The 26,689-nt window shown below is 42.6% G+C and overlaps 1 protein-coding gene across 1 annotated transcript in view; it reads right to left on the bottom strand.

Moving 5' to 3' along the window:
- The window catches only part of HMCN1 (hemicentin 1), a 563,772-nt gene that overhangs the window by 175,755 nt on the left and 361,328 nt on the right, over positions 1-26,689 (bottom strand). Inside the window, exons 72-74 of the mRNA XM_088453882.1 lie at positions 13,360-13,496; positions 11,693-11,834; positions 10,162-10,306 (exon numbers count right to left, since the gene is read on the bottom strand). Coding sequence (XP_088310008.1) covers positions 10,162-10,306; positions 11,693-11,834; positions 13,360-13,496 — 424 coding nt within the window. The remainder of the gene's footprint in view (positions 1-10,161; positions 10,307-11,692; positions 11,835-13,359; positions 13,497-26,689) is intronic.

Genomic DNA, 26,689 nt, shown 5'->3' with positions numbered 1-26,689 from the left:
CATTATGGACCCTGTGAGTCCAATGTCCATAATACCTGTTCAAAACCCCTCGCTGGTAACTATTATTATTTACATTTAAATTGCAAGAGAGAACTATTGATGCTACATAAGATTGTTTATTCTAGTAAATCTCTTCTGGTAGTCAATTAGACCACGTGATAGCCTTTTCAGCATTTTTGTGTGACAGCTGCGGTGGCAGCGGTGTTGATTTGGTGCCACCACCCAGCTGATTACCACTGGCGCACCGGCAGGTAGACATGGAGAGACAGCGCCGCCAGACATGAGTCATTCAGAGCTCACCGACCAACAGCCAATCAGCAGTGGTGGCTCCTAATTGACTGCCAGTCTGAGAGCTCCAATTGGCTCACAACCGGCGCCAGATTTAAATTGTGCCGGTGCTGTCTTTCCGTGTCTGCCGGCCATGGCACCAAATCCACACCTGCTGGCTGTTGACGGCACAAAGGGGGAGGCGAGAGGCTGATGGACGGATATGGGGAGGTGAGTTCCTGGGGGGGACATAATGTGTAAGGGGCACTACTATTGTGTGGAATAATGTTTTATATAGGGCACTACTACTATGTGGCATAATCTGTAAAGAGCATTACTGTGTGGTATGATGTGTAAGGGCCATTACTGTGCAGTTTGTATGACATTACTATGTGGCATAATATATAAGGGGCACTACTATAATGTGTATAAAGGGTACTACTGTGTGGCATAACCTAAATGGGCTCTGTGTGGGGGCACATGTATGTGTTTTTTACCCCTGGGGGGGCCTTTTAAGATCTTGCTGTGTAGCCCCCAAAGTTCTAGTTACGCCCTTGCATGCAAACACTTAGGGCCTGATTCAGACCCGGACGCAAGTAGCCGTCCGCTCGTCCGCCGTACGAGCGGAAATATTTAAATTCAAGCGTTCGTCCGTATGTTCGCTCGTAGCTAATTTTCCGCCCTATAGTCTCCCAACCCCTCCTCTAGCTTGCGACCGTTCAAAATAGCGACCGTTCGTCTCCTCTTTGGTTTCTTTGGTCGCTCGCGCAAGTCAATTCCGGAAGTGGGCCTGTCAGATTTCGATTACCTGCTCTTTCATTCTGCAAACATACTTTAATCGTTTCATGGCAATCTATATATTAATTACCTTAATTGCTCTTCACATGTTTTCAATCCTGTTTTTTTTTGTCATTGTCAATAAACTTTATTCTTGTCAGTGTGTGTCATTTTTCCCGCATAATACGTACGGTTTCACCAATGGTTTTTTTTAAACAAATTACATGTTTTTAGGATTGATACTATTGTTTTCCTTTGTTTTTTATAGGCATATTTTAGTACTTTAATTTGTTTATTTAAATTAGCTTACGCATGTCACTGCATCAAGCCTATCATAATTCACATTATATTTGTGAGGGTGTAGGTCACATGACTCATACAATAACCAATACAATGCGTTCTGTTATTTTTCTAAGTACATTAGCCAATCAAATTTTTTCAGGGTCCTATTAAAACAGTTTTTTGTGTAAAAATCATTGCCATCATGAGAGCCGCAGCATTTACACGAAGCGAACTCCTGGTCCTCACAGATGTGGTGGACCGGAGAATCACTTCTCATCCGGCCCCCAGCACAAACCTACGCAAACGGCTCGCCTATGCGGAGGTGCGGCGGCGGCTGCGTAATATGGGCTTCCGCCACAATATCGGGCAGCTTGAAAGGCGGTGGTCGGATCTCCACCGCAGGTCCCCCTGCCTTTTGGCGAATTTGCGTCAGCAAATAGCTGAAAGTAAGTTTATTTTTTTTACCTACAAAATGCAAACATACCTGCGTGTGCATGTTTTCCATCTAGCCCTGTTTGTTTATTTTGGACAGACCTGCGTGTGCATGTTTTCCATTTAGCCCTGTTTGTTTATTTTGGACAGACCTGCGTGTGCATGTTTGCCATATTTTTTTATTTTTGTTTTTTTTGGTACATTTTTGGAGGTGTAAATTTTTATCTAAAACCCCCCCCCCAAAAAAAAAAAAATTTTTATCCATCATTTAGGGGCTGAGCGCAGACTCCGACGTCTAATGCGAGGAAGACGTCGGCCTCGTCCCCTATCCCCCACTCCCACCCAAACCTCCTCTCCCCAACCTTCCCCAAAATCCCCCCTTCAGCCCTGACCGGCCACTCCCTCTCCCAATATTCCCATCCCTCCAAATTCACCCTCCCCTCCACCCCCCCTCTCTTTTCATCACCCTCCCCTCCACCCCCCCTCTCTTTTCATCACCCTCCCCTCCACCCACCCCTCGCTTTTCCTCCCCCTCCACCCCTAGTGAAATCTCCCCTCCTCCATTGGACCAGCACTGGCCCACCTCAGAGGAGGACGATGTCGGGGCTCCTGGACCAGGCATCAATCTGACCGGTATGTTTCCCTTTTAAACTATGCTTTTTCTTTGTAATTTTGGGTTTTGGGGTGATGTTGTCCTTTTGCCTGTGCATTTCCAATTTGTTAAGTATTTCGAATGTTTTGGAGATATATCTTTGAAAAACAATGTCTAGGATGCTTTCCCCTTACACATATCACACATGTCCAAACACTCATACTTGTGTCTTTCTAGTTTACGGTAACAACAAATGTAGTTTTTTGGCGTACTTCCCCCTTTTTTTGGTTGTCTTTTTATGTGTCATTTTTCTAGTTTGTATTTATACAATCTTTGAGTTTTGCATTTCTTTTTTTCTCTTCCAAATTTTTTCTTTTTTTTTTAAGTATAGTCTGAATTTTAAGCTGTTTGGTAACATATAAATTAAGGTGTCAGTTTAGTAATCCACACTTTTTTTTAAACCCACAGTGGACCAGAGGCGTTTGCAAGCAATGCAGGAAGGCTTGCACACATTGAGGGGCCATGTCGTCGGGATGCTTGTGGTCCTGGATCACATGATGGCGGTCCTGCGGCACTAAATTTTTTGTTTGTTCCCCCCTCAAAAAGTTGGTTAAAATAAAATATATTTTGATTTATTAGAGTCTCATTCCTTGTCTGTAAATATTAGATTGTTTAACCTTACATAAGTAGACTATTGGAGCATGAGTTTTTAAGTAATGTAAATTAGATTCTAGAAAGCTCAGGTAAGTATGTAAGCTGGCACATTAAACACCTAACAATACCAATAGGTTCGGAGGATTACCAGGTTTTTTGTTTTGTTTTTTGGGGTGGGTAATGTAAAAATTAAAGCAAACCTGCTTAGGCCTAGATTATAAAACATACTGATTCACCATAATCCCTTTGGGGTTTGTTTTTAGCCACAAAGCATGTTAAACTACTTAACAATTTAACACATTACAGGATTAGCCATTATGAAATTTTGCATTTGTTGGCCCAGGTTACACGTGCTTTTAATGTACCAAGGAAAAGTCTTTTTAACGTCAATCAAAAATTTAATACACACAAATAATAAACAGAAAGTGAACTGTGACAAAACAATTCACACAGTGAAAACACACGCCAAAAAACAAACAACACCCAAAATAAAAATAAAAAATACAACACTCAAGAACTGTTGTAAGAAGGAGCAGGCCAACATGAATCCACAAATGAGGCGAAGAAATAATTGTTCCCGAAGTTATATCCAATGTGGCCACATGAAGAGAATTTTGGGATCAGGTAGTAGGCATCGTTTTTTCGGTTAATTTTAGGGAATAAATGACAAAAAATTGAAAAAAAGTATTAAAATTGGCCATTAAAATCTAACATGTCTACATTGTGTCAATTAACCAAATGTTTGACAATAATTACCTAAAATATCTGGCCACCACATCATCGCGTATGGCCCCCCCACATACTGACCTCCGACCAACCTCGGGGGGGCCATCCTCAGGCAAGACATCCTCTGGCTGCATTGGGACACCACTCCTTATGGCGATGTTGTGAAATATCCCACACAGGACCACAATTTTCGAAACCATATCCGGCAAATACATGAGCTCGCCACCAGCGCGGTGGAGGCATCTGAATCGGCCTTTTAAAAGGCCGATACAGCGCTCCACCACCTGCCTGGTGGCTGTAAGTGCAGAATTATACTCACTTTGTGGCCCTGGTGTGGGAGCCAAATAAGGAGTGAGCAGCCAGGGCGTGCAAGGGTAACCACTGTCTCCTGTGAAAAAACAAAAACAAACATCAGGACCATTGTGTAACAAGCTTTGCATTGCTTGCCACGGAAGGTGTCAACTTACCCAGAAGCCATGCATCACCAGCTTGTAGGTTGTCTAATTTGTGCCAAATCCCTGATTGCCGGATGACGAAGGAATCATGTGCACTCCCGGGGAATTTGGCATTCAGGGACAGGATCTGGGGGGAGGCATCACATTCTACCATTACATTCAGTGAATGAAAGTGTTTGCAGTTCCTAAAAATAGTGGTATGTGAGTGCCATCCACAACCCCTATGATCTGTGGGAAGCCAGCTATTTTGTAAAAATTGGCCTTCGCCACACTAAGGGAACCCATATCCACTGGCATTTGAATAAAATGATGGAGGTGTTTAAAAATGGCCACCATCACTGCCCTCAGGATCCTTGAAAAGGAGTATTGGGAGATTCCGGCAACTATTCCAACCCTGGTTTGAAAGGATCCTGAGGCACAGAAATGTAACACTGACATTAATTGTGTAAGTGGTGGTATTGCTGTAGGACTGACAATTTGCCGTTCAAGATCACTCTCTATTAATGAGAGAGTGTCTAGGATGATTTGTGGAGGAAGACGGTATCGTCTTAAGACCTCATCATCTGGCATTCCAAAAAGGGTGACACGTGTTCTATATATCTGGGGCCTTGCACGCCTACGAGGCCTACCACTGGGACGAAGTTGAGGTTGGTCGGGTTCTGGAAACATGGCCAAGATAATACGACCAACATCAACCTGAAATGGTAAGCCAGGTAGTTATTGTTTGAGACAAATGTGAACCAAAAAAACTACTTATCTTTTCCAATAAATCCAAAGATGCTTACAGGCCGGAGTATTGTCATGAGTTGAAAAACCTACATTTCCAAATTTAAAAATAAATTTAGTTTTTTTAGCACAAAAACTTGTATTCTAAACACATTTTTTTTGCTCAAAAAATATAGAAGGGAGCACACATTAGTTAGGAAATGCACGCTACAATTAGTGGTAAAACATGGCTTTACATTTTTTACACAAAAAAATCATTATTGCGCTAAATAGTTCGCATTTTTTACTGGTTCATAAGGAAACATTATTGCGCTAAATAGTTTGCATTTTTTACTGGTTCATAAGGAAACATTAGTGCGCTAAATAGTTCGCATTTTTTACTGGTTCATAAGGAAACAGTGCGCTAAATAGTTCGCATTTTTTACTGGTTCATAAGGAAACATTAGTGTGCTAAATAGTTCGCATTTTTTATTAAATACAACTATAACTATATTTCGCTAAAGAGTACGTTATATTTCTTGTTAAGACATGATTGTTTAAATTCAAAATAAAAAATTACTCTGCAAAACATATGCGAAGACCAACACATCGAACTTTTAACTTCATGAACCAAAAAAAACTTACCAAAATCCGACAAATAAGTCACAGTCCAAAAACGACAATGGGGCAATGCCTAAATAACTTTACAAAAAAAAAAAAAGTACTAACATTTGGTTATTAGATCCATTATTTTTTTAAGGAGGCTTTTAAAAAGACTTACTCGAAAGAGAACCAAAAAAGAAAATAACCAATTCCAAAAAAGCGAACGGAAACTAAAAAAGTCAGAAAACCAAAACCAATAACAAACTCCAAAAAACCGCCTCAAACCACAAACCACGCCAACAATCCACTCCTCCAAGCTAAACCTCCAACATTCATCACCCGCCACCTCGACTCGAGTCGCACCAAGCCATAAATAGTCTTTATTTTCCCGCTCAAATTAAGGACGGATAATAGGATCGCACAATCAATGATGCGGACGAATAATGCTGACGCATGTATAAATATGTCACTGAAATTCACAAACGGTCTGCTGTAGTGAAACTTGACTTTCTAAAATGGTTACAGAGCAGCAAAACACTGTGCAAGAGGCGCGCGGTAAGTATTTGTCTCTTTTGTATTAAAGGATTATTGATACCAATAATTTTGGGAACGTTTGACATAACAATTTTAAAAATGTTTTTTACAAAAGGAGTGGAGGATGCCATGTCAGAGGCTGCTGGGCCTAGTCGGCCTAAGAAACAAACTAAAAAAAAAAGGCAGCCACAATTCACAAGAAAGGAGATGGAGGTTTTGGTCCAAATGTGCCATGACAACCTGCCACAGGCAGAAAGGAATATGGGTGCAAGCCAGAAGTGGAAAATGTGGGATGACATAGCCAATGCTGTAAATAGGGTGGGTGAGTTTGACCGTGCAACCCGGGATGTCAAACGCCAAAACGTAAAAATTACATTTAAAAAAAAAAAATGGTTACAGGGCCAAATACTGCAGGAATAATGCCAACTTTTTCACCCACAGATGGAGCGATTTCAAATATCGGCTGAAGCAAAAACTGGCTGATAGGTTTAGGCATGCAAGGGGGACAGGTGGGGGTCCCACCCCTGTGTCATTGGAGCTTAATGACTTGGAAGAGCTGGCCCAGGGGTGTGTGCAGGATGAGGAGGTGTTTGGCGTGTCCAACATGGATACGGACATGCCAGACTTTGCGGCTTCTCATGTTGTCCCAGGTAAATGTTGTTATGTTACCAACTCTGAAATGTGTTTGTGACAATATGTAGATTCTAATGATACTCTTTTCTCATTTTTCTCACAGAGACACAGGCGGATGAGTCTGCTGCAGAGGGGAGCCTTGGCCGCAGAATTTCTGCTGGCTCTGCAGGGGAGGAAGCAGTAGATCCGGCTGGGGACCCTGCAGAAGCCAGTCCAGGGCAATCCCCCTCGCAGGCAGTGGCCCTCCTCACGGATCTCAATTTAAAATCGGATCACCACACGGAGATTCTGCTGAGGATGGACGCCAGTCTGCTACGGGTGGCGGAGGCCATGGAGCAAAATGCTGCGGCCAACGTGACCATTGCTCAGGCCCTGGCCGCAAATACTGGGGCCAACATCAGGATTGCAAATGCCCTGGAGCAGCTCGTTCGCCAGCACATGGTGGAGCCGGCCTCCCTTCCTGCCGGAACATCAGGACCCTCCACCTCTGGCACAACAACAGCCATCCCTCCAAATGTGCCTAGCCCTGTGCCTAATCCAGAGGCCCCAACATCTGCCTCTGGACAGGCCAGCCGAAAGACCTCCCGGACCTGGTCAGGCTCCCACCCTACCCCGGCCAAACGGGCCAAAAGGCGATGACAGCACTGGCTAATTTTCCCACATTCCTTCTGTGCTTGCCCCATATTCCTTAAGGGCCAAAACTTCCCTCTCCTTTCTTGTGAATTGTTTTTAAATTGTGTTATTTTGTGTTGGGCAACTGCCACTATTTGTGTTTGTGTTTTTGGTATTTCTTTTTTAAATTTATTTACGTTAGCCAGATGTGATTTCTGACAATTAAACATAAAAAAAAAAATGTGTTGAAAAAATAAAAAATCTGGAAAATCTGCTCAATTGTATTGTGAAATTATTACAAAACTGGTTCATAGGTAATCCCGCAAAAAAACACACAAAAAAAAGAACAGAAATCTACACATTATTTTTGATTCCGAAACAAAAGGGTTAAAAACCATTTAGGAGTTTTAATGAACACTTTGCCAAATAAAAAGGACGAGTTTTTTCTTGGCTCCTTAAAAATGAAGAAAAAACACAAACATAATGACAATATTGTTGCAATAAAATAACTCCCAATACAAAATGCCAAAAAACATATTTTTCTCTAACATTGGTACGCTAATTGATTGTCTAATCCTGAAATTATCAGATGAGTAGTTCACCTGCGTACGGTTTTGTGCTACTTAAAAAATACTATTTGAGAAACACATTACAAGCTTGTTTTCAATTCTAAGTTGATTGTTTTTCTGGCAACAATTGATAAATCGGAAAAACATCGAAGAGGCACAGGAAGGAGGAAGAGACCATCGTCATTGCGGTAGAGAATACCAGACCACAAGCTGAGCGAGCAGTTTGAATGGAAAGTGGATCAGACAGTTACGTATCACTTGTTCCGTTCACATTGGCCGTTCGCATGAGATAATTTATGTACGCCCAAAAAACGCCTCGACACGCCTGCGTTTTCCCATCTCCACCCCTGTCAACATCCCAAAACGGGCTGTTCTGTCAATCACATTTGACATGTCACTTCCTGTTCGCTAGTCGTCGAACGACGGAAAAAAAGATCGCAATCAGCCGTACGCACATGCGCATTGTTACACCGGCGCATGCGTGGTTGCACAACATTGGTTCACTACGAGCGTACGGCCGCTTACGAGTGGCTCTGAATGAGGGCCTTAGAGCTGACTAATATATATGATCACTTTAAAAAAGACTAACTCTGGATTTAATATAACTTGCATGAGTCATAAAGTGTGACTCTTTGTCAGACTGTGAGGTTAAAAGTTCTAGTTATGTTGTTACATGCAAACACAGAGGCTCTGGATTTAATATGGACTTGTATGAGTCATCAAGTTTGCTCCGACTGTAGTTAAAAGGATACTTTTGTAGCTTTCACACAGTTTTTTGGCAGACTGCCAATTTCCACTGGAGCCAGCCCCATAACCTGTGTAATGTTAGAGTGTCCTCATTTTTAGGGATTGTGTGAAAGTGTGTGATGCTGACGAAGTTCAAACTTAGGCAAAAACCTAATACTGGCCAAACTACACCACCATGCCAAATTTGGTGGAGCTTGGTTCAAAACTCTGGCCGTGCATAAAGGATAAACAGACAGATAGACACGCTTTCTAGCTTATTATATAGATTATTAAATTTGGTAGCGCCATCTGTATTCCCCTTTCATTCTAGAAAGTTTTGTAAATTCACAGAATTTACCTCAGCTGGCAGCTACCACTTAAGGTGTGTATATATATATATATATATATATATATACTGATTTATAGACAATGGCTGAGTTGTACATATTTTGTTTACTGTTTCAGAAATGTGTTGAGAATGTATTAGGTGTTCCTGAGTGGTGACAGGCAGATGGCTTCATGAGCGCATAGAGATGGTCCGTCTTCTGGTGTCTTATGGGAGTGTCGCAGACGTGTTATTGAAAGTGGTTGTGTACAGAGACGCTGAACCGCTCACATAGGAGGCCGTACTCGGCCAAAAAAACTGCACCTGCCATAGGGCTGTGCAAGCTTTGATGGAGTGACTGATGGGGCATCTAAAGACGTGCCAATTAGTATTTCAGCATCTATGGACGCTGACAGTGGGCATCTCTGTTCTTGTACATTGTGACGCATGGATGTACACTAGGAAATGGCTTAGCAGAGCCATTTGCATAAAGTCGCAGATGGGAGACCACCAAAAGACGCAGACATGGACAAGGTTGCATTCAACTCAGAATCAGCCCAATAGCGCTCTATGGGAACAGAGGTGGCAATAGGTGAAAGTCTCATCAAGATCGATTATGACAATGTATCAGGCACACGAGTATTGTAACATAAAAATAAAAATGAACCTAAAAAAGATTGATTGTACTTTTTCTGAAATCAAGAGTAACTGTGTGATAAATGCCAGTCTCAAGCACATGGAAGAACTGGGCAGAAGCCTCTCCACTGGTGCCAGTTCAAATGACCAATACAAGTGTTCTTGAGGTATTCATTTATTGCGCCTGAGTCCTTCAGTTTAAAAGACACTGAACATTTGTTGTCTATTCATTTCTTTCTGTTATATGATTTGCCTCTTATATTCTTTATTTACCTATCTTATTCTGGTTCAAATACACTGACACGCCTGCGTTAGCACGACCAACCCCCCCGTCACCTCCCACAAACGGCACTTCCTGTCAATCACTGAGTTATGGGTCTGCATACTGACTGCAATTGCATTCCCGATCGCATCATCTGGTTTGCGTACACGCACTGCATCTTGTACGCTTGTGCAGAATGCAAACGTGCGAATGCAGCAATACAACCTGAATCTAGGGCAGTAACTATAAGCAATTTAATGCGTTGCATTTCTGTTTAGTCAAAACAGTAAGATAAATCATATCATTTTCACATAAGATTTCAAACTCAACTGATTTTCTGTGTTTGAACTAAAAGTGCTAACAAATCTGACCTTTCATTGTCTCCAGGCAGAAGAGAGCCATCTTTTCTCCATGATATACGTGGTGAAGGGACACCAGTAGCAATGCACTCCAGATGAGCAGGTTTGTTATCAAAGGTAGTCACTAAATTAGGGCCCTCTTTTATTGAAGGAGGAACTGTTGACAAAAGCTGTATATTAATTCATAGCAATACAAAGTTTATAGAAAACTGAATAAAGTAGTTAATCCTACAGGCAAACACCGGACGTGAGGATTACAGTTGCCGAAAATCTCCCCTCTAGACAAGACAGCAAATATAGAGAGAATCTGTTGAGCTTCCGCTATTAGAACTAGCACTATACAACCTCTTGGACCAACACTGTTTTGGAGGAAAGTGTTATTTAAAGGTTATTCCTAACTAAGCTCAAACTAGATAGGATGGTGTGTAACTGTAGAATACTTCGATAGCCATGCTGGTTAATTGTGCCTTCAATTCTAACTAAATCTTCAACGGGTCACCAGCAATGTAGCCCCACACCATCACGTCTCCTCCCGCATGCTTTATGGTGGGAACCACATATCCAGACATCATCCTCTCAATTTCTAGGCATCTCACAAAGATACAACAGTGTATAAAACCAAAGATCTGAACATTTGGAATAATCAGATCAAGGGACAAAGGACAAATTTCCACTAATCTTATTTCCACTGCCTGACCCAAGCAAGTCACTTCTTATCATTCCACTCCTTTAGTGGTGATTTATTTGCAGCAATTCAGCCATGAAGGCCTAATTCTCGAAGTCTCCTGAGATTACTGAGGCTGGTGACGGTAATAAACATTTCCTGTGTAGCACAGGTAACTCTTGGTGTGCCTTTTTCTGTAGCGATGCTCTTTATAGCTTGTTTTATAATTGTACTTTTTGGTTTTCCACTGCACTAGAAAACATGTTTCCAGATTTACTGACTTTCACTTGTTAAAGTAATGATGGGCTGTCACTTGTCTTTGCTAAGTTGACCTATTTTTGAAATATTTTGGACAACTACATTCAAAGATGGTCTTCTACCAAAATAAGACTATTTAAGACCCAGCCTACCTTACCACAACACAACTGATTGTCATTAGACATTAATATTTACAGTAATATCACAAATTAATATTCAAAATTAAATGTTTACTCTTTAACTTTTACTGTTGTGATTGAACATTCTCCACCTCTAAATGTAAATGAAGGTCTAAATGTAAATCACTTGATGGAAGTGCATTTGAAAAAACTTTTAAAATAATACACAAAGTTTATGGACTGCCTTCTATGTATATATATATATATATATATATATATATATATATATGGAAGCAGTCCACAAACTTGATGTGTTATTTTAAAACTGTATATGTATATAGTGTGTGTGTATATATATTTATATTTATACATTTATACATTTATGTATACATGCATGTTTATACATGTATAATAAACATCTAGTACCTAGTACCATATAAAAAACATTTCCTTTTACAACCTATGAAGTTAATATATAACGCACATTAAGGATGATTATTACCATAGATATTCAGCACAAACTCTCTGGTGGTTTTTCCAGCAATATTACTAGCAATACAAGTATATCTCCCAGAGTCTGTCACCTCAGCATTGTTAATCCTCAAATATCGTCCATCAGATACAATTTGCACTCGGAAGCTGGGCTAAGCAAGATATAAATAATTTAAATTTTTTTTAATTCAATGTATAAAGTTGTACAGTTATTAAAGTGTAAAAAAACACATAACTTATGTAACCAAAAAAGAACATTGGCAATATTGTTTTGGCAGGTACAAAATATAAAACAAAAATAAAAACAAAAATATTACATTGAATTAATAAGGATAAAACAGAGATGTATAATTTTATATAATAATACTCTTGCTGCAAGACTTATATACAAGTACCACCTGAGTGTGATGACAAATGCATAATGAAAATATTTAAATATAAAAAACAAAAACAGGATTTACACGTGTACTTAGTGGTGTAAAATACAGTAAAACAATAGATTTTAAAAACGTATATCTCAGATGGGCTATCCTCAGGTTCTTGTGATAAAGAATTCAATTTAATTGTAACTCATGGCAAACAATCTGATGATATGTCAGAGACATGTTTTACTGGTGAAGTTGCAGAAATACAAAGTCAAAGTTTGGGCTTCGGATACCATCATTTTCCTTTTTACAAAGAAACAGAAGCAGCAAAATGCTGTCTCTAGACAGTAAACATGTTATATTTATGTTCACAGATGCGCTGCTGTCTGATTTTAATTATAATACCATAAGAACTGTGCATCGATGGTTCATGTATGCACTTTACTTTGCTTACAATGGCATTTCAAAGGTAGCAAATAAGAATATGGTGGTCTAGAATATATGTCTTGACAAATATGTCATAATGAGAAGTTAGAATGTGATACATCTGTATATAGTTAGTGTATAGTATGTGCATATCTTTCAGTAGAATAGTAACAAGAAATAATGTTTTTCATGGCATATCCTTGTTTCTGGCTTATATTGCACAAACAATATATTCTGCTGTATTGATAGTATTGCACCACAGTGTATGTCGAGATGTGAAAAGGAGCTTTTGTTATATGAAACAACTATTATGTAATTGCTCTATATTTGTTCCAGCTTAGGAGCACTTTGTATGGAGTGAATGCTTGGGAAAAGGCATATATGTGAATGTAGCCTAAATATAACACAGAAGCAAAGGAATGTAGAGGGACAAAATTATAACAGTATAGCTGGAACAAAGTATTGGGGAGTGTTCATGCATATTTAACCTAGTCATTTCTGTGGATCTACGTAAGTGATGAAACTGTGTCCAGCAATAATAAACAAACATAAACACCAGCATACTAAAGAGGTAATATAATTCTGCGCAATATTGGGTCACGATGTACCGATGTGCACATTATATTATGGTAACCCAACCTTGTTTCACATCTATGGGGTGGGAGGAAACATTGTCGATGTTGGTGGTCACAATGTGCCATTCTGGAACGCACATCTTGGCCATTGCTCAGAATTGAATTACCCTCTAAAAGTGGCAGAAGTATAAAAACCTGTGAAAGACTGCTAACCGTCCAGACATGGACTGATATAGCCAGGTAAACAGCATCACTTGCAAAACAATAAAACAACCTAAGAAACCCAGACAACAAATATATTAAAAATGTACCAATAGTGGACTATCATCCTTTAGCCAGGTAATGTCTGGTGCTGGGAGAGCTTCTGATTTACATTCCAGATTAATTTGCTTGTTTTGCAGCACTGTAATATTATGGATTCCACTGATGCCCGCAATATTCGGAGGCACTACAAAAAAACAATATTCATAATTATGAATAAGGAGTCACGTATTGCTTATTACTTAGTTACTACAAGGTGTATAGTTGTCAATTAATGGCTTTATGCAAACATATTATTGCATGTGTGTGTTATATGATAACTATAGCACTAACTCTGGAATGCCAAATCCATTCAGTGTTGTTAGTCATCTTATAGGGTGATGGGAATGGTCAGTTGCAAAGCTATTGAGATATCATAATTATTTCCTGGGCCATGTAACAGTTCTAGGCTCTGAGCATGTCTAAGCCAGGAGTGAATAAATAAGGCCTAGATAGAATATCACTGCTTTGAAAAAGTGTTATCATTAGACAAAACGTGATAGCGCTGAGTGACCTGCTAATAGCCACCTACTACTGTTTCAGTGCTGGAATCTGCTGTCCTCTATAGAGGCCAGCTATTTTCTGCCTGACATGGCTCACAGTTTGAGTGAAACCCTTGGTCCGGCTGGAGTTCCTGGACGTAAAGAAATATCAGCAGCACCTGCCTACAGAAGCATCTACCATATCTATGCACGGGATCCAGAGAAGCCTTCTCCTAACCAGCATACTGTAACTACAGAAATTGGACCAATCCATCAGGAAAAAATACACCCTACAGGTTTGGTTATATACTCTGGTGAAACAAGCTTCTGATATCTACTAACACCGCTAGACATATTTGCTAACTATACACCTATGACAGCTGCCACTATATCTGCTTTTCCAATTTATAATATTCATTGACCAGGACATTTTCATGGATTAACTGCAATTTTTTGAAGGACCTTAGCACTAATTTCTACCACTAATACTCCCAGTTGGAAAGTATGACGCTGACCTATTATCTACTCCTCATTGGGCATGTTACTGTATGTGTTTAGACTGCATTTGTAATTACAATTACTTTGTTGCACTTTAATTATTTTGTTACATTTGTGACAGTAAGCTTTTTATTGATACATAGTTTTTGTTTACTTTAATATCTTTTTTCTTTCCCTTTTTATCTAGCTAGAATATGTGTCAGCTAGACAAGAATAAATCATATTGAGGAGGGTTATTCTTGTTTTATGCGTACCAATAAAATATATTTTAGTAAACCAAGGCACTTTGGGCCAAATGTAATAGAGTGGGAGTTTAGAAAATGTGAGTTTAGCAGTAAGCTCTCACACTATTATATTGGTTGAGCTGTATCTTCAAAATGGGAAATTATCTAGATGAGAGTTTAAATCGTGAGAGTTTTTTGAGTCTGAAAAACATGAGAGTTTGTATGTTCTCGGACTCTCACATTTTCTAAACTCTCACATTTGGCCCTTTGTGTAGGAATATTTAAGTTACTGAAAGTTGGTTGTGCAGAATGTATGGAAATGCAGTTGTTCTGCTAAATCACCAAACAACAAGATCAGAGGTGCAGCTAGAGGGTGAGGGGCAGACGTGGCAGTATCCTGGCAGTCAGAGAGGGGGTGGGGACACATCAGGGGAGCCAAAGCTGCGATCTTGCACCTAGATTGGGTAAGATAGATGAAAAAAAACTCTGTAAACCAGGGAGCAGAGGGAGAAAGTAGTCGTAACTGTATCCATATCCCCTACCAGGGGCAGTGCACTGCAGCAATAGGGCGCAAGACCCCGTCTACCCTCTGGTGGTCCCTCCTCTTCAATCACAGCATCAGCATGGCCTGCCTGGCAGGCTGCTGCTTTCTGAACTCTGTGGCTGTAACAAGAGGAACACATAAGATATCCAACAGGTAAGATAGGGTATTGGGTGGATTAGTCATCAATTATGATAGTAATAGTAGGAATAAGAGGTTAATGCTTTATTGGGGTTAATTAAGTTTTCATTTTAATGAGACTGAGGAAGGTAATTAGGGGGTAAATGTACATAAATGGAACTATTTGATGATGTTGGGGCTAACTATTAATGGGGACAATGAATGTAACGATTATAAATAGATAAATTATATTAATTATATTTAATGGGCTTGTTACAATGACGCAAATGTAGTTACTGTTTTTTTGAAGAAGGGTTAATTGTTGATGAAGGAATGATATAGTAAGGTGATCACAAATACTCTTATCTGCCCATTGAGGGGTCTCAGGAACAGGGACCGAGACACTTTACTTGAGACCCCTCTATGGATAGATAAGAACTATATTTTATGTCTTTTTGCTACCTACTATTTTTATTTCACTGCTTGTAATAAATTGTTTTATCCTTTAAACCATCTGTATAGCAAATGCTTGGGACTTAATGTTCGTATGTATGGGTTTTAATTCTAATTATTTGGTTTTACTGCAGTGTAAATTTATCAGAGTGCACACTATGTTTTATTTCTTTCCATTTACATGTATTATATCATTTGATGGGTCTTTTGTCCAAAGAACTATGAATAAGAGATGATATTGTTTTTATTTTTTTTCTCTTTTCACTGGTTAGGTTAGATTTATATACACTACACACTATCAGGTGCTCTATATTCTCTACACTGTCTGTAATATATATATTGTGACAGTATCGCCAGAGATGGCACTGGTGAACAGTAGATTCTGTGTGGGGCAGGAGATATCCACCCACACAGAGAAGAAAAGGAGTGTGGGAACACACCTAGAGGCTGCCCAATGGATTCAGAGCCCAGGTGAGGCCGGAGCAGTCGGACAGTCCAAGTGGGATTGTGGAAGCCAGACAGAGCTCATTGTGCTAGCAAGCCATTGAGGGCCAGGAGGCCTGAGCCTAGACTTGTGGGAGACAGGGAAGACCACCAAATTCTGGGACTTAGCTATGTGAATGTGAGTAGGCTGGAGCCTATGTTACCTGCAAGGTAGAAGGCCAGATTGTGAGGCCATAAATGTGAGCAGCTGTTGCCAGCGCCGGATTACTAAGGGGGTGGATGGAGCTTCAGTTCCAGGCCCACCATCAGAATAGGCCCACAGACATCTGATGTATATGTGTGCTGCTGTATACAGGATTTATTTTTTCCCTTCTACAGCAGCCTGCCAGTAGCTGTCTGGCCCCCCACCCGGTCGCGCACTTCCCCACCCCGCCGCACACCCACCCTCCTGGCCGCGCACCCCCTCCCTTTTTCCTCTCTGGCAATGGGGTATGATCAAAAGCCGCCATGATGGCGGCGCACAGTGGAGGGCTGGGCTTCACTAGCCCTCCCAGTCCCAGCGCTGATAACACAGGGACTCAGCAGTGGCGCCGCCTCCGCGTCACTTGCGCGTGACGTCACAAGAGCCGCCCGTCACCACTACCACACCTTCAAGCAGCCACTAATGTCTTCCGGGCACCATAGCCACAGGAGCTCCGTGAAGGCGGCCTGGCAGTAGCAGCAGTAGGTGAGATGCTTGTCAGTCCTGCTGCTGCTTTATAGCAGTTGTAGAATAAATTAGTTATATAATGCAGGGGACAGGCTGAGTATATATTATATATCTATCTATCTATACACACATATATAGATATATATATATATATTTTAAATATAGACACATAATTATAATACATATATGTATATACACCCATTATATGTGTGTATATATATATATATATATATATATATATCTTAAATATATATGTATACACACTGTATATGTGTATATACATTATATATATATATATATCTATATCTATCTATAATATACAGGGCTGGCGCTAATAATAGGCAGCTGCCTAGGGGCGCCGACCACTGGAGGACGCCACACACAGCCGATGCATCGGTTGCCAGTGACAGGCCAAAGTCTGGTAACTAGCAGCCCAAGACACGCTCACTGAAATCGCAATGTTGTACTTCTACTTGCCCACCCACCGACGGTTCAAGTACCACTGGGCATAATACTTGTGGAGCAGTGGAAGGCTTCATAAGCCCTCACTGCACTGCGTACAGTTATAGGGCTCCTTCTGCGTGCCACATGACGTCACTCGAGCACCACTACTCCTACCATGTTGCCCAAAGCCAGCAACTATCTGAGCTCCATGAAGGTAGTGAGGGGCTGCTGGTGTCCGTGATAGTGACTGAGTTGTGCAGCAGCTACTGCTGCTATTCGGGGACAGGCTGACGCTGTTTAGGAACCTGGTGTCCTGGAGCCTGAGTGCAATGCCTCTAAAAGGTATGCTCCATCTGGGAGCTCTGATACTGACCAAAGATTTTAAAAGTTGTATTGTGATATATAGGGATATATGCAGGGCTGGATTAAGGGAGGGGCGACAGGGGCAGTCGTCCCTGGGCCCCCACACACAGAGGGGCCCCCACTAGCTGTGGTGCGCTGTCTGCACCCGCCGCTAGTGTCCGCTCCGCTAGTGTAGACCGGGCAGTGAGCGCAGTCCACACTACACAGTGACATACACACAGCAGCCGGTGGCAGCTGTGTGTATGTTACAGCAGCCGATGAGAGTCAGACAGACTCTTTTTGTGTGTGTGGGGCTCTGTCACTGCATAGGAGGGGAGGGAGCGTTACAGATGTCCCTGTATAGGGGGGCAGCTATAAGGGTCACTGTATAGGGTGACCACTTCATGGGGGCACTGTATAGTACCGTGTTTGCTACTGGGGGCAATGCATAGGGGGGCTACTACTGGGGCACTGTATAGGTGGGGACTACTACTGGGGGCAGAGCATGGGGGACTACTACTGGACTGGGGCACTGTATGGGGGGACTACTATTGGGGGCACTGTATAGGGGGGACTACTACTGGGGACAGAGCATGGTGGGGACTACTACTGGGGGCAGAGCATGGGGGGACTACTACTGGGGGCAATGCTTTTGGGGGAATACTACTGTGGGCACTATATAAAGGACACTGCATAGGGGGGAATACTACTGCGGGCAATGCATAGGGGGGACAACTACTGGGGGCACTGTATAGAGGGGACCACTACTGTGAGCATTATATAAGGGGCACTGCATAGGGAAGACAATACTGGGGGCACTGCATAAGGGGTACTACTACAGGGGGCACTGCATAGGAGGGACTACTACATGGGGCACTGCATAAGGAGCACTGTATAGGGGAAACCATTACTGGGGACATTGCATAAGGGTCATTAAGGTGAATAGAAAGACAAAAAATCCTAGGGTGAAGAGAAATGGTAGTATATAGGGGCCCCCACAAGTTTGTTGCCCAGGGGCCCCCACAGACCTTAGTCCAGCCCTGGATATATGGATGCATATTTTGCAGCTACAGCAGCTATACTAGTCGACGTTTCAGTTATCTACTGTCTTTAGGATATATCTGGTTATATAAATAACTGGAACGTTGACTACTATAGCCATTATAGCTGTGTAAGTTATTTCCATATTTTCTAGACCATTGAACTAATATATATATATATATATATATTTATATATAATATATATACACACACACACACACACACCACTGTCGGCGGCACTCAGGTAATAAAACAGCTCTTGACACAGAAGTATTCCAACGTATCGAAATTTACTACCTGTGTCAAGTTCTGTTTTATTACCTGAGTGCCACCGACAGTGGTGTATATGATTATATGATGGATTCCGCATGGCGGGGTTCTCTCGGAAGGCATCGGGCTATTGAAATCCATGTTGCGCAGTAAGTGCCACCCGACTGCATTTTGTGTATATATATATATATATATATATATATATATACTGTATATATATTAGGGGTGTGCACCGGCCACTTTTCGTGTTTTGTGTTTTGGTTTTGGATCTGGATCTTTCTTCGTGTTTTGGATCTGGATTGGTTTTGCCAAAACCACCCTTCCGTGTTTTGGGTTCTGGGTTTTGTGTTTTGGATCTGTATTTTTTTGAAAAAAAGCATAAAAACAGCTAAAATCACAGAATTTGTAGGTTTTTCTGCTCCTATGCTATTATTAACCTCAATAACCTTAATTTCCACTCATTTCCAGTCTATTCTGAACACCTCACACCTCACAATAGTGTTTTTATGTCCAAAAGGTTGCACCGAGGTAGCTGGATGACTATGCTAAGCGACACGAGTGGGCGGCACAAACACGTGACCCATCTAGGCGTGAAACTGCAGTGGCAGACAGGATGGCAGTTTGAAAAACTAGGCCCCAAACTGTACATAATGCAAAGAAAAAAAAGAGGTGCAAGATGGAATTGTCCTTGGGCCCTCCCACCCACCCTTATGTTGTATAAACAGGACATGCACACTTTAACAAACCAATCATTTCAGCGCCAGGGTCTGCCACACAACTGTGGCTGAAATGATTGGTTCGTTTGGGCCCCCACAAAACAAGCTGGCAATTAATCTGTCCCTGCACAAACTGGCTCTACGGAGGCAAGATGTCATCCTCATCCTCCTCATCCACCGATTCCTCACCCTCTTCAGTGTGTACATCCTCATCCTCACAGAGTATTAATTTGTCCCTGCTGGAACCACAGGTCCCTCTGTACGTTCTGGAGGCTGGTCTCCCTGGAAGAGTTGATAATTCATTTTATGAACATCATCTTCTCCACATTTTGTGGAAGCAACCTCCTACGCCTGTCGCTGACAAGGTTCCCGGCTGCACTAAACACTCTTTCGGAGTACACGCTGGAGGGGGGGCAACTCAGGTAAAATAGAGCCAGTTTGTACAGGGACCTCCAAATTGCTTCTTTTTCCTGCCAGTACAGGTACGGACTGTCTGACATGCCTACTTGGATGCTGTCACCGATGTAATCCTTTAACAGACAGACGCACGCTTGTCGCTGCTGCTTTAAGGATGCAGGTGCGGCTACAGCCCACACATTTCTCAAAGACTGAAAAAAAAAGAACAATATTTTAATTGTTTGTGTAGCACACTTTGAGGGTGTCACCACCCTTTAACAGACAGACGCACGCTTGTCGCTGCTGCTTTAAGGATGCAGGTGCGGCTACAGCCCACACAATTCACAAAGACAGAAAAAAGAAGAAGAGTATTTTTATTGTTTGTGTAGCACACTTTGAGGGTGTCACCACCCTTTAACAGACAGACGCACGCTTGTCGCTGCTGCTTTAAGGATGCAGGTGCGGCTACAGCCCACACAATTCACAAAGACAGAAAAAAGAAGAAGAATATTTTTATTGTTTGTGTAGCACACTTTGAGGGTGTCACCACCCTTTAACAGACAGACGCACGCTTGTCGCTGCTGCTTTAAGGATGCAGGTGCGGCTACAGCCCACACAATTCACAAAGACAGAAAAAAGAAGAAGAATATTTTTATTGTTTGTGTAGCACACTTTGAGGGTGTCACCACCCTTTAACAGACAGACGCACGCTTGTTGCTGCTGCTTTGAGGATGCAAGTGCGGCTACATCGCACACAAGTCACAAACACATTAAAACATTTTTTTTTTTTTTTGGAGCACTTTGAGAGTTACAACACCCTTTAACAGACAGACGCACGCTTGTCGCTGCTGCTTTGAGGATGCAAGTGCGGCTACAGCCCACACAATTCACAAAGACAGAAAAAAAAAGAACAATATTTTAATTGTTTGTGTAGCACACTTTGAGGGTGTCACCACCCTTTAACAGACAGACGCACGCTTGTCGCTGCTGCTTTGAGGATGCAGGTGGAATCTAGATGGGATTTGGAACCGAGGACACACTACCTCCATCAATTGTCTAAATCCCACTGCACTAATGGCGGATACCGGATGCACGTCTAACACCAACATAGCAGTCAAGGCCTCAGTTATACGTTTTGCTTCAGGATGACTGCTGTCGTACTTCATCCTCATCGCTAGGGACTGTTGGAGGGTCAATTGTTTAGTAAAAGTAGTGATGTTCCTACTTCCTCTCTGGGATGATGAACAACTCCCAGCAGCAGCAACAGCACTAGGAGGAAGTGGTTCTTGATCTTTCCCTATTTTATTTTTATCGGAGAAAGTTTGGTCCTCCATTTATGTTATATTGATATATACGTGCGGCTAAAGCGCACACAAACACAGAAAATATTTTTTTATTTTTGCTGGAGAGTAGTGCACTTTGTGGGTTACACCACCCTTTAAGAAATGAGCCAGCCGGCTCTTTACTTATGGGACACAGGCGCACGCTTGGCGCTGCTCCTTTGTTGATGCACGTGCAGCCACAGTCCACACAAGTCACAAACACAGAAAATATATATTTTTTTGGTTTGGAGTGTACTTTGGGGGTTACAGAACACTTTAACGGTCAAGCCAGCCGGCCCTTTACTTATGACACAGGCGCACGCTTGGCACTACTTTGTTGATGCACGTGCGGCTACTGCGCACACAATTCACAAACACAGAAAAATAATTTTTTTTTTGGTTTGGACTGGAGTGTACTTTCGGGGGTTACAGCACCCTTTAACAGTCAAGCCAGCCGGCCCTTTACTTATGACACAGGCGCACGCTTGGCACTACTTTGTTGATGCACGTGCGGCTACTGCGCACACAATTCACAAACACAGAAAATAATTTTTTTTTTGGTTTGGACTGGAGTGTACTTTCGGGGGTTACTGCACCCTTTAATGGTCAAGCCAGCCGGCCCTTTACTTATGACACAGGCGCACGCTTGGCACTACTTTGTTGATGCACGTGCGGCTACTGCGCACACAATTCACAAACACAGAAAATAATTTTTTTTTGGGTTTGGACTGGAGTGTACTTTCGGGGTTACAGCACCCTTTAACGGTCAAGCCAGCCGCCCCTTTACTTATGACACAGGCGCACGCTTGGCACTACTTTGCTGATGCACGTGCGGCTACTGCGCACACAATTCACAAACACAGAAAATATTTTTTTTTTTGGTTTGGACTGGAGTGTACTTTCGGGGGTTACAGCACCCTTTAACGGTAAAGCCAGCCGGCCCTTTACTTATGACACAGGCGCACGCTTGGCACTACTTTGTTGATGCACGTGCGGCTACTGCGCACACAATTCACAAACACAGAAAATAATTTTTTTTTTGGTTTGGACTGGAGTGTACTTTGGGGGTTACAGCACCCTTTAACGGTCAAGCCAGCCGGCCCTTTACTTATGACACAGGCGCACGCTTGGCAGTACTTTGTTGATGCACGTGCGGCTACTGCGCACTCAATTCACAAACACAGAAAATAATTTTTTTTTTGGTTTGGACTGGAGTGTACTTTCGGGGGTTACAGCACCCTTTAACGGTCAAGCCAGCCGGCCCTTTACTTATGACACAGGCGCACGCTTGGCACTACTTTGTTGATGCACGTGCGGCTACTGCGCACACAATTCACAAACACAGAAAATAGTTTTTTTTTTGGTTTGGACTGGAGTGTACTTTCGGGGGTTACAGCACCCTTTAACGGTCAAGCCAGCCGGCCCTTTACTTATGACACAGGCGCACGCTTGGCACTACTTTGTTGATGCACGTGCGGCTACTGCGCACACAATTCACAAACACAGAAAATATATTATTTTTTTAACACTTGGGGGGAGCACCCCTGATGGACAGAGCACCCCCTGGACAACACTACAGCACCCCTTTAGGACTGGGACACTGCACAGGACTTTGGAGTGGACACAGCCCCTATGGACAACTGACTGCACAACACAGTCCAGCCAGCCCCTATGGACTTTGAAGTAGTGGACACAGCCCCTATTAGCAACAGCAGCACAGCACAACACAGCCAGCCCCTATGGACTTTGAAGTAGTGGACAACAGCAGCACTACACTACACTACACTACACAGCCCTAACTCCCACCCTCCCTCTTCACTGTCCACAGCCGAGTGAGAAAATGGCGCCGACGCGGGTACCTTATATAGGATCCAAAACCCGCGAGACTCGGAAGGCGGGATGATGACGTTTTGCATCGATTTCAGATCCGAGTCAGGCGGGAAAAGTCGAGCCTGATTCGGATCGGACTCGGATCGGGGGGGCTCGGGGGGGTTCGGATTTCAGAAATCCGAACCCGCTCACCCCTAATATATATATATATATATATATATATATATATATATATATTAGGGGTGTGCACCGGCCACTTTTCGTGTTTTGTGTTTTGGTTTTGGATCTGGATCTTTCTTCGTGTTTTGGATCTGGATTGGTTTTGCCAAAACCACCCTTCCGTGTTTTGGGTTCTGGGTTTTGTGTTTTGGATCTGTATTTTTTTGAAAAAAAGCATAAAAACAGCTAAAATCACAGAATTTGTAGGTTTTTCTGCTCCTATGCTATTATTAACCTCAATAACCTTAATTTCCACTCATTTCCAGTCTATTCTGAACACCTCACACCTCACAATAGTGTTTTTATGTCCAAAAGGTTGCACCGAGGTAGCTGGATGACTATGCTAAGCGACACGAGTGGGCGGCACAAACACGTGACCCATCTAGGCGTGAAACTGCAGTGGCAGACAGGATGGCAGTTTGAAAAACTAGGCCCCAAACTGTACATAATGCAAAGAAAAAAAAGAGGTGCAAGATGGAATTGTCCTTGGGCCCTCCCACCCACCCTTATGTTGTATAAACAGGACATGCACACTTTAACAAACCAATCATTTCAGCGCCAGGGTCTGCCACACAACTGTGGCTGAAATGATTGGTTCGTTTGGGCCCCCACAAAACAAGCTGGCAATTAATCTGTCCCTGCACAAACTGGCTCTACGGAGGCAAGATGTCATCCTCATCCTCCTCATCCACCGATTCCTCACCCTCTTCAGTGTGTACATCCTCATCCTCACAGAGTATTAATTCATCCCTGCTGGAACCACAGGTCCCTCTGTACGTTCTGGAGGCTGGTCTCCCTGGAAGAGTTGATAATTCATTTTATGAACATCATCTTCTCCACATTTTGTGGAAGCAACCGCCTACGCCTTTCGCTGACAAGGTTCCCGGCTGCACTAAGCACTCTTTCGGAGTACACACTGGAGGGGGGGCAACTCAGGTAAAATAGAGCCAGTTTGTACAGGGACCTCCAAATTGCTTCTTTTTCCTGCCAGTACAGGTACGGACTGTCTGACATGCCTACTTGGATGCTGTCACCGATGTAATCCTTTAACAGACAGACGCACGCTTGTCGCTGCTGCTTTGAGGATGCAAGTGCGGCTACAGCCCACACAATTCACAAAGACAGAAAAAAAAAAGAATATTTTTATTGTTTGTGGAGCGCACTTTGAGGGTTACACCACCCTTTAACAGACAGACGCACGCTTGTCGCTGCTGCTTTGAGGATGCAAGTGCGGCTACAGCCCACACAATTCACAAAGACAGAAAAAAGAAGAAGAATATTTTTATTGTTTGTGTAGCACACTTTGAGGGTGTCACCACCCTTTAACAGACAGACGCACGCTTGTCGCTGCTGCTTTAAGGATGCAGGTGCGGCTACAGCCCACACAATTCACAAAGACAGAAAAAAGAAGAATATTTTTATTGTTTGTGTAGCACACTTTGAGGGTGTCACCACCCTTTAACAGACAGACGCACGCTTGTCACTGCTGCTTTAAGGATGCAGGTGCGGCTACAGCCCACACATTTCACAAAGACAGAAAAAAAAAGAACAATATTTTAATTGTTTGTGTAGCACACTTTGAGGGTGTCACCACCCTTTAACAGACAGACGCACGCTTGTCGCTGCTGCTTTGAGGATGCAGGTGGAATCTAGACGGGATTTGGAACCGAGGACACACTACCTCCATCAATTGTCTAAATCCCACTGCACTAATGGCGGATACCGGATGCACGTCTAACACCAACATAGCAGTCAAGGCCTCAGTTATACGTTTTGCTTCAGGATGACTGCTGTCGTACTTCATCCTCATCGCTAGGGACTGTTGGAGGGTCAATTGTTTAGTAAAAGTAGTGATGTTCCTACTTCCTCTCTGGGATGATGAACAACTCCCAGCAGCAGCAACAGCACTAGGAGGAAGTGGTTCTTGATCTTTCCCTATTTTATTTTTATCGGAGAAAGTTTGGTCCTCCATTTATGTTATATTTATATATACGTGCGGCTAAAGCGCACAGAAACACAGAAAATATTTTTTTATTTTTGCTGGAGAGTAGTGCACTTTGTGGGTTACACCACCCTTTAAGAAATGAGCCAGCTGGCTCTTTACTTATGGGACACAGGCGCACGCTTGGCGCTGCTCCTTTGTTGATGCACGTGCAGCCACAGTGCACACAAGTCACAAACACAGAAAATATATATTTTTTTGGTTTGGAGTGTACTTTGGGGATTACAGAACCCTTTAACGGTCAAGCCAGCCGGCCCTTTACTTATGACACAGGCGCACGCTTGGCACTACTTTGTTGATGCACGTGCGGCTACTGCGCACACAATTCACAAACACAGAAAAAAATTTTTTTTTTGGTTTGGACTGGAGTGTACTTTCGGGGGTTACAGCACCCTTTAACGGTCAAGCCAGCCGGCCCTTTACTTATGACACAGGCGCACGCTTGGCACTACTTTGTTGATGCACGTGCGGCTACTGCGCACACAATTCACAAACACAGAAAATATATTATTTTTTTAGCACTTGGGGGGAGCATCCCTGATGGACAGAGCACCCCCTGGACAACACTACAGCACCCCTTTAGGACTGGGACACTGCACAGGACTTTGGAGTGGACACAGCCCCTATGGAGAACTGACTGCACAACACAGTCCAGCCAGCCCCTATGGACTTTGAAGTAGTGGACACAGCCCCTATTAACAACAGCAGCACAGCACAACACAACCAGCCCCTATGGACTTTGAAGTAGTGGACAACAGCAGCACTACACTACACTACACTACACAGCCCTAACTCCCACCCTCCCTCTTCACTGTCCACAGCCGAGTGAGAAAATGGCGCCGACGTGGGTACCTTATATAGGATCCAAAACCCGCGAGACTCGGAAGGCGGGATGATGACGTTTTGCCTCGATTTCAGATCCGAGTCAGGCGGGAAAAGTCGAGCCTGATTCGGATCGGACTCGGATCGGGGGGGCTCGGGGGGGTTCGGATTTCAGAAATCCGAACCCGCTCACCCCTAATATATATATATATATATATATATATATATATATTAGGGGTGTGCACCGGCCACTTTTCGTGTTTTGTGTTTTGGTTTTGGATCTGGATCTTTCTTCGTGTTTTGGATCTGGATTGGTTTTGCCAAAACCACCCTTCCGTGTTTTGGGTTCTGGGTTTTGTGTTTTGGATCTGTATTTTTTTGAAAAAAAGCATAAAAACAGCTAAAATCACAGAATTTGTAGGTTTTTCTGCTCCTATGCTATTATTAAACTCAATAACCTTAATTT

This window comes from Taudactylus pleione, unplaced genomic scaffold (assembly GCF_031769625.1).
Source record: "Taudactylus pleione unplaced genomic scaffold, aTauple2 ptg000602l, whole genome shotgun sequence".
Taxonomy (NCBI): Eukaryota; Metazoa; Chordata; class Amphibia; order Anura; family Myobatrachidae; genus Taudactylus; species Taudactylus pleione.
Note: the sequence above shows the minus strand (reverse complement) of the source record. Positions and strands in the feature narration are given on the sequence as shown.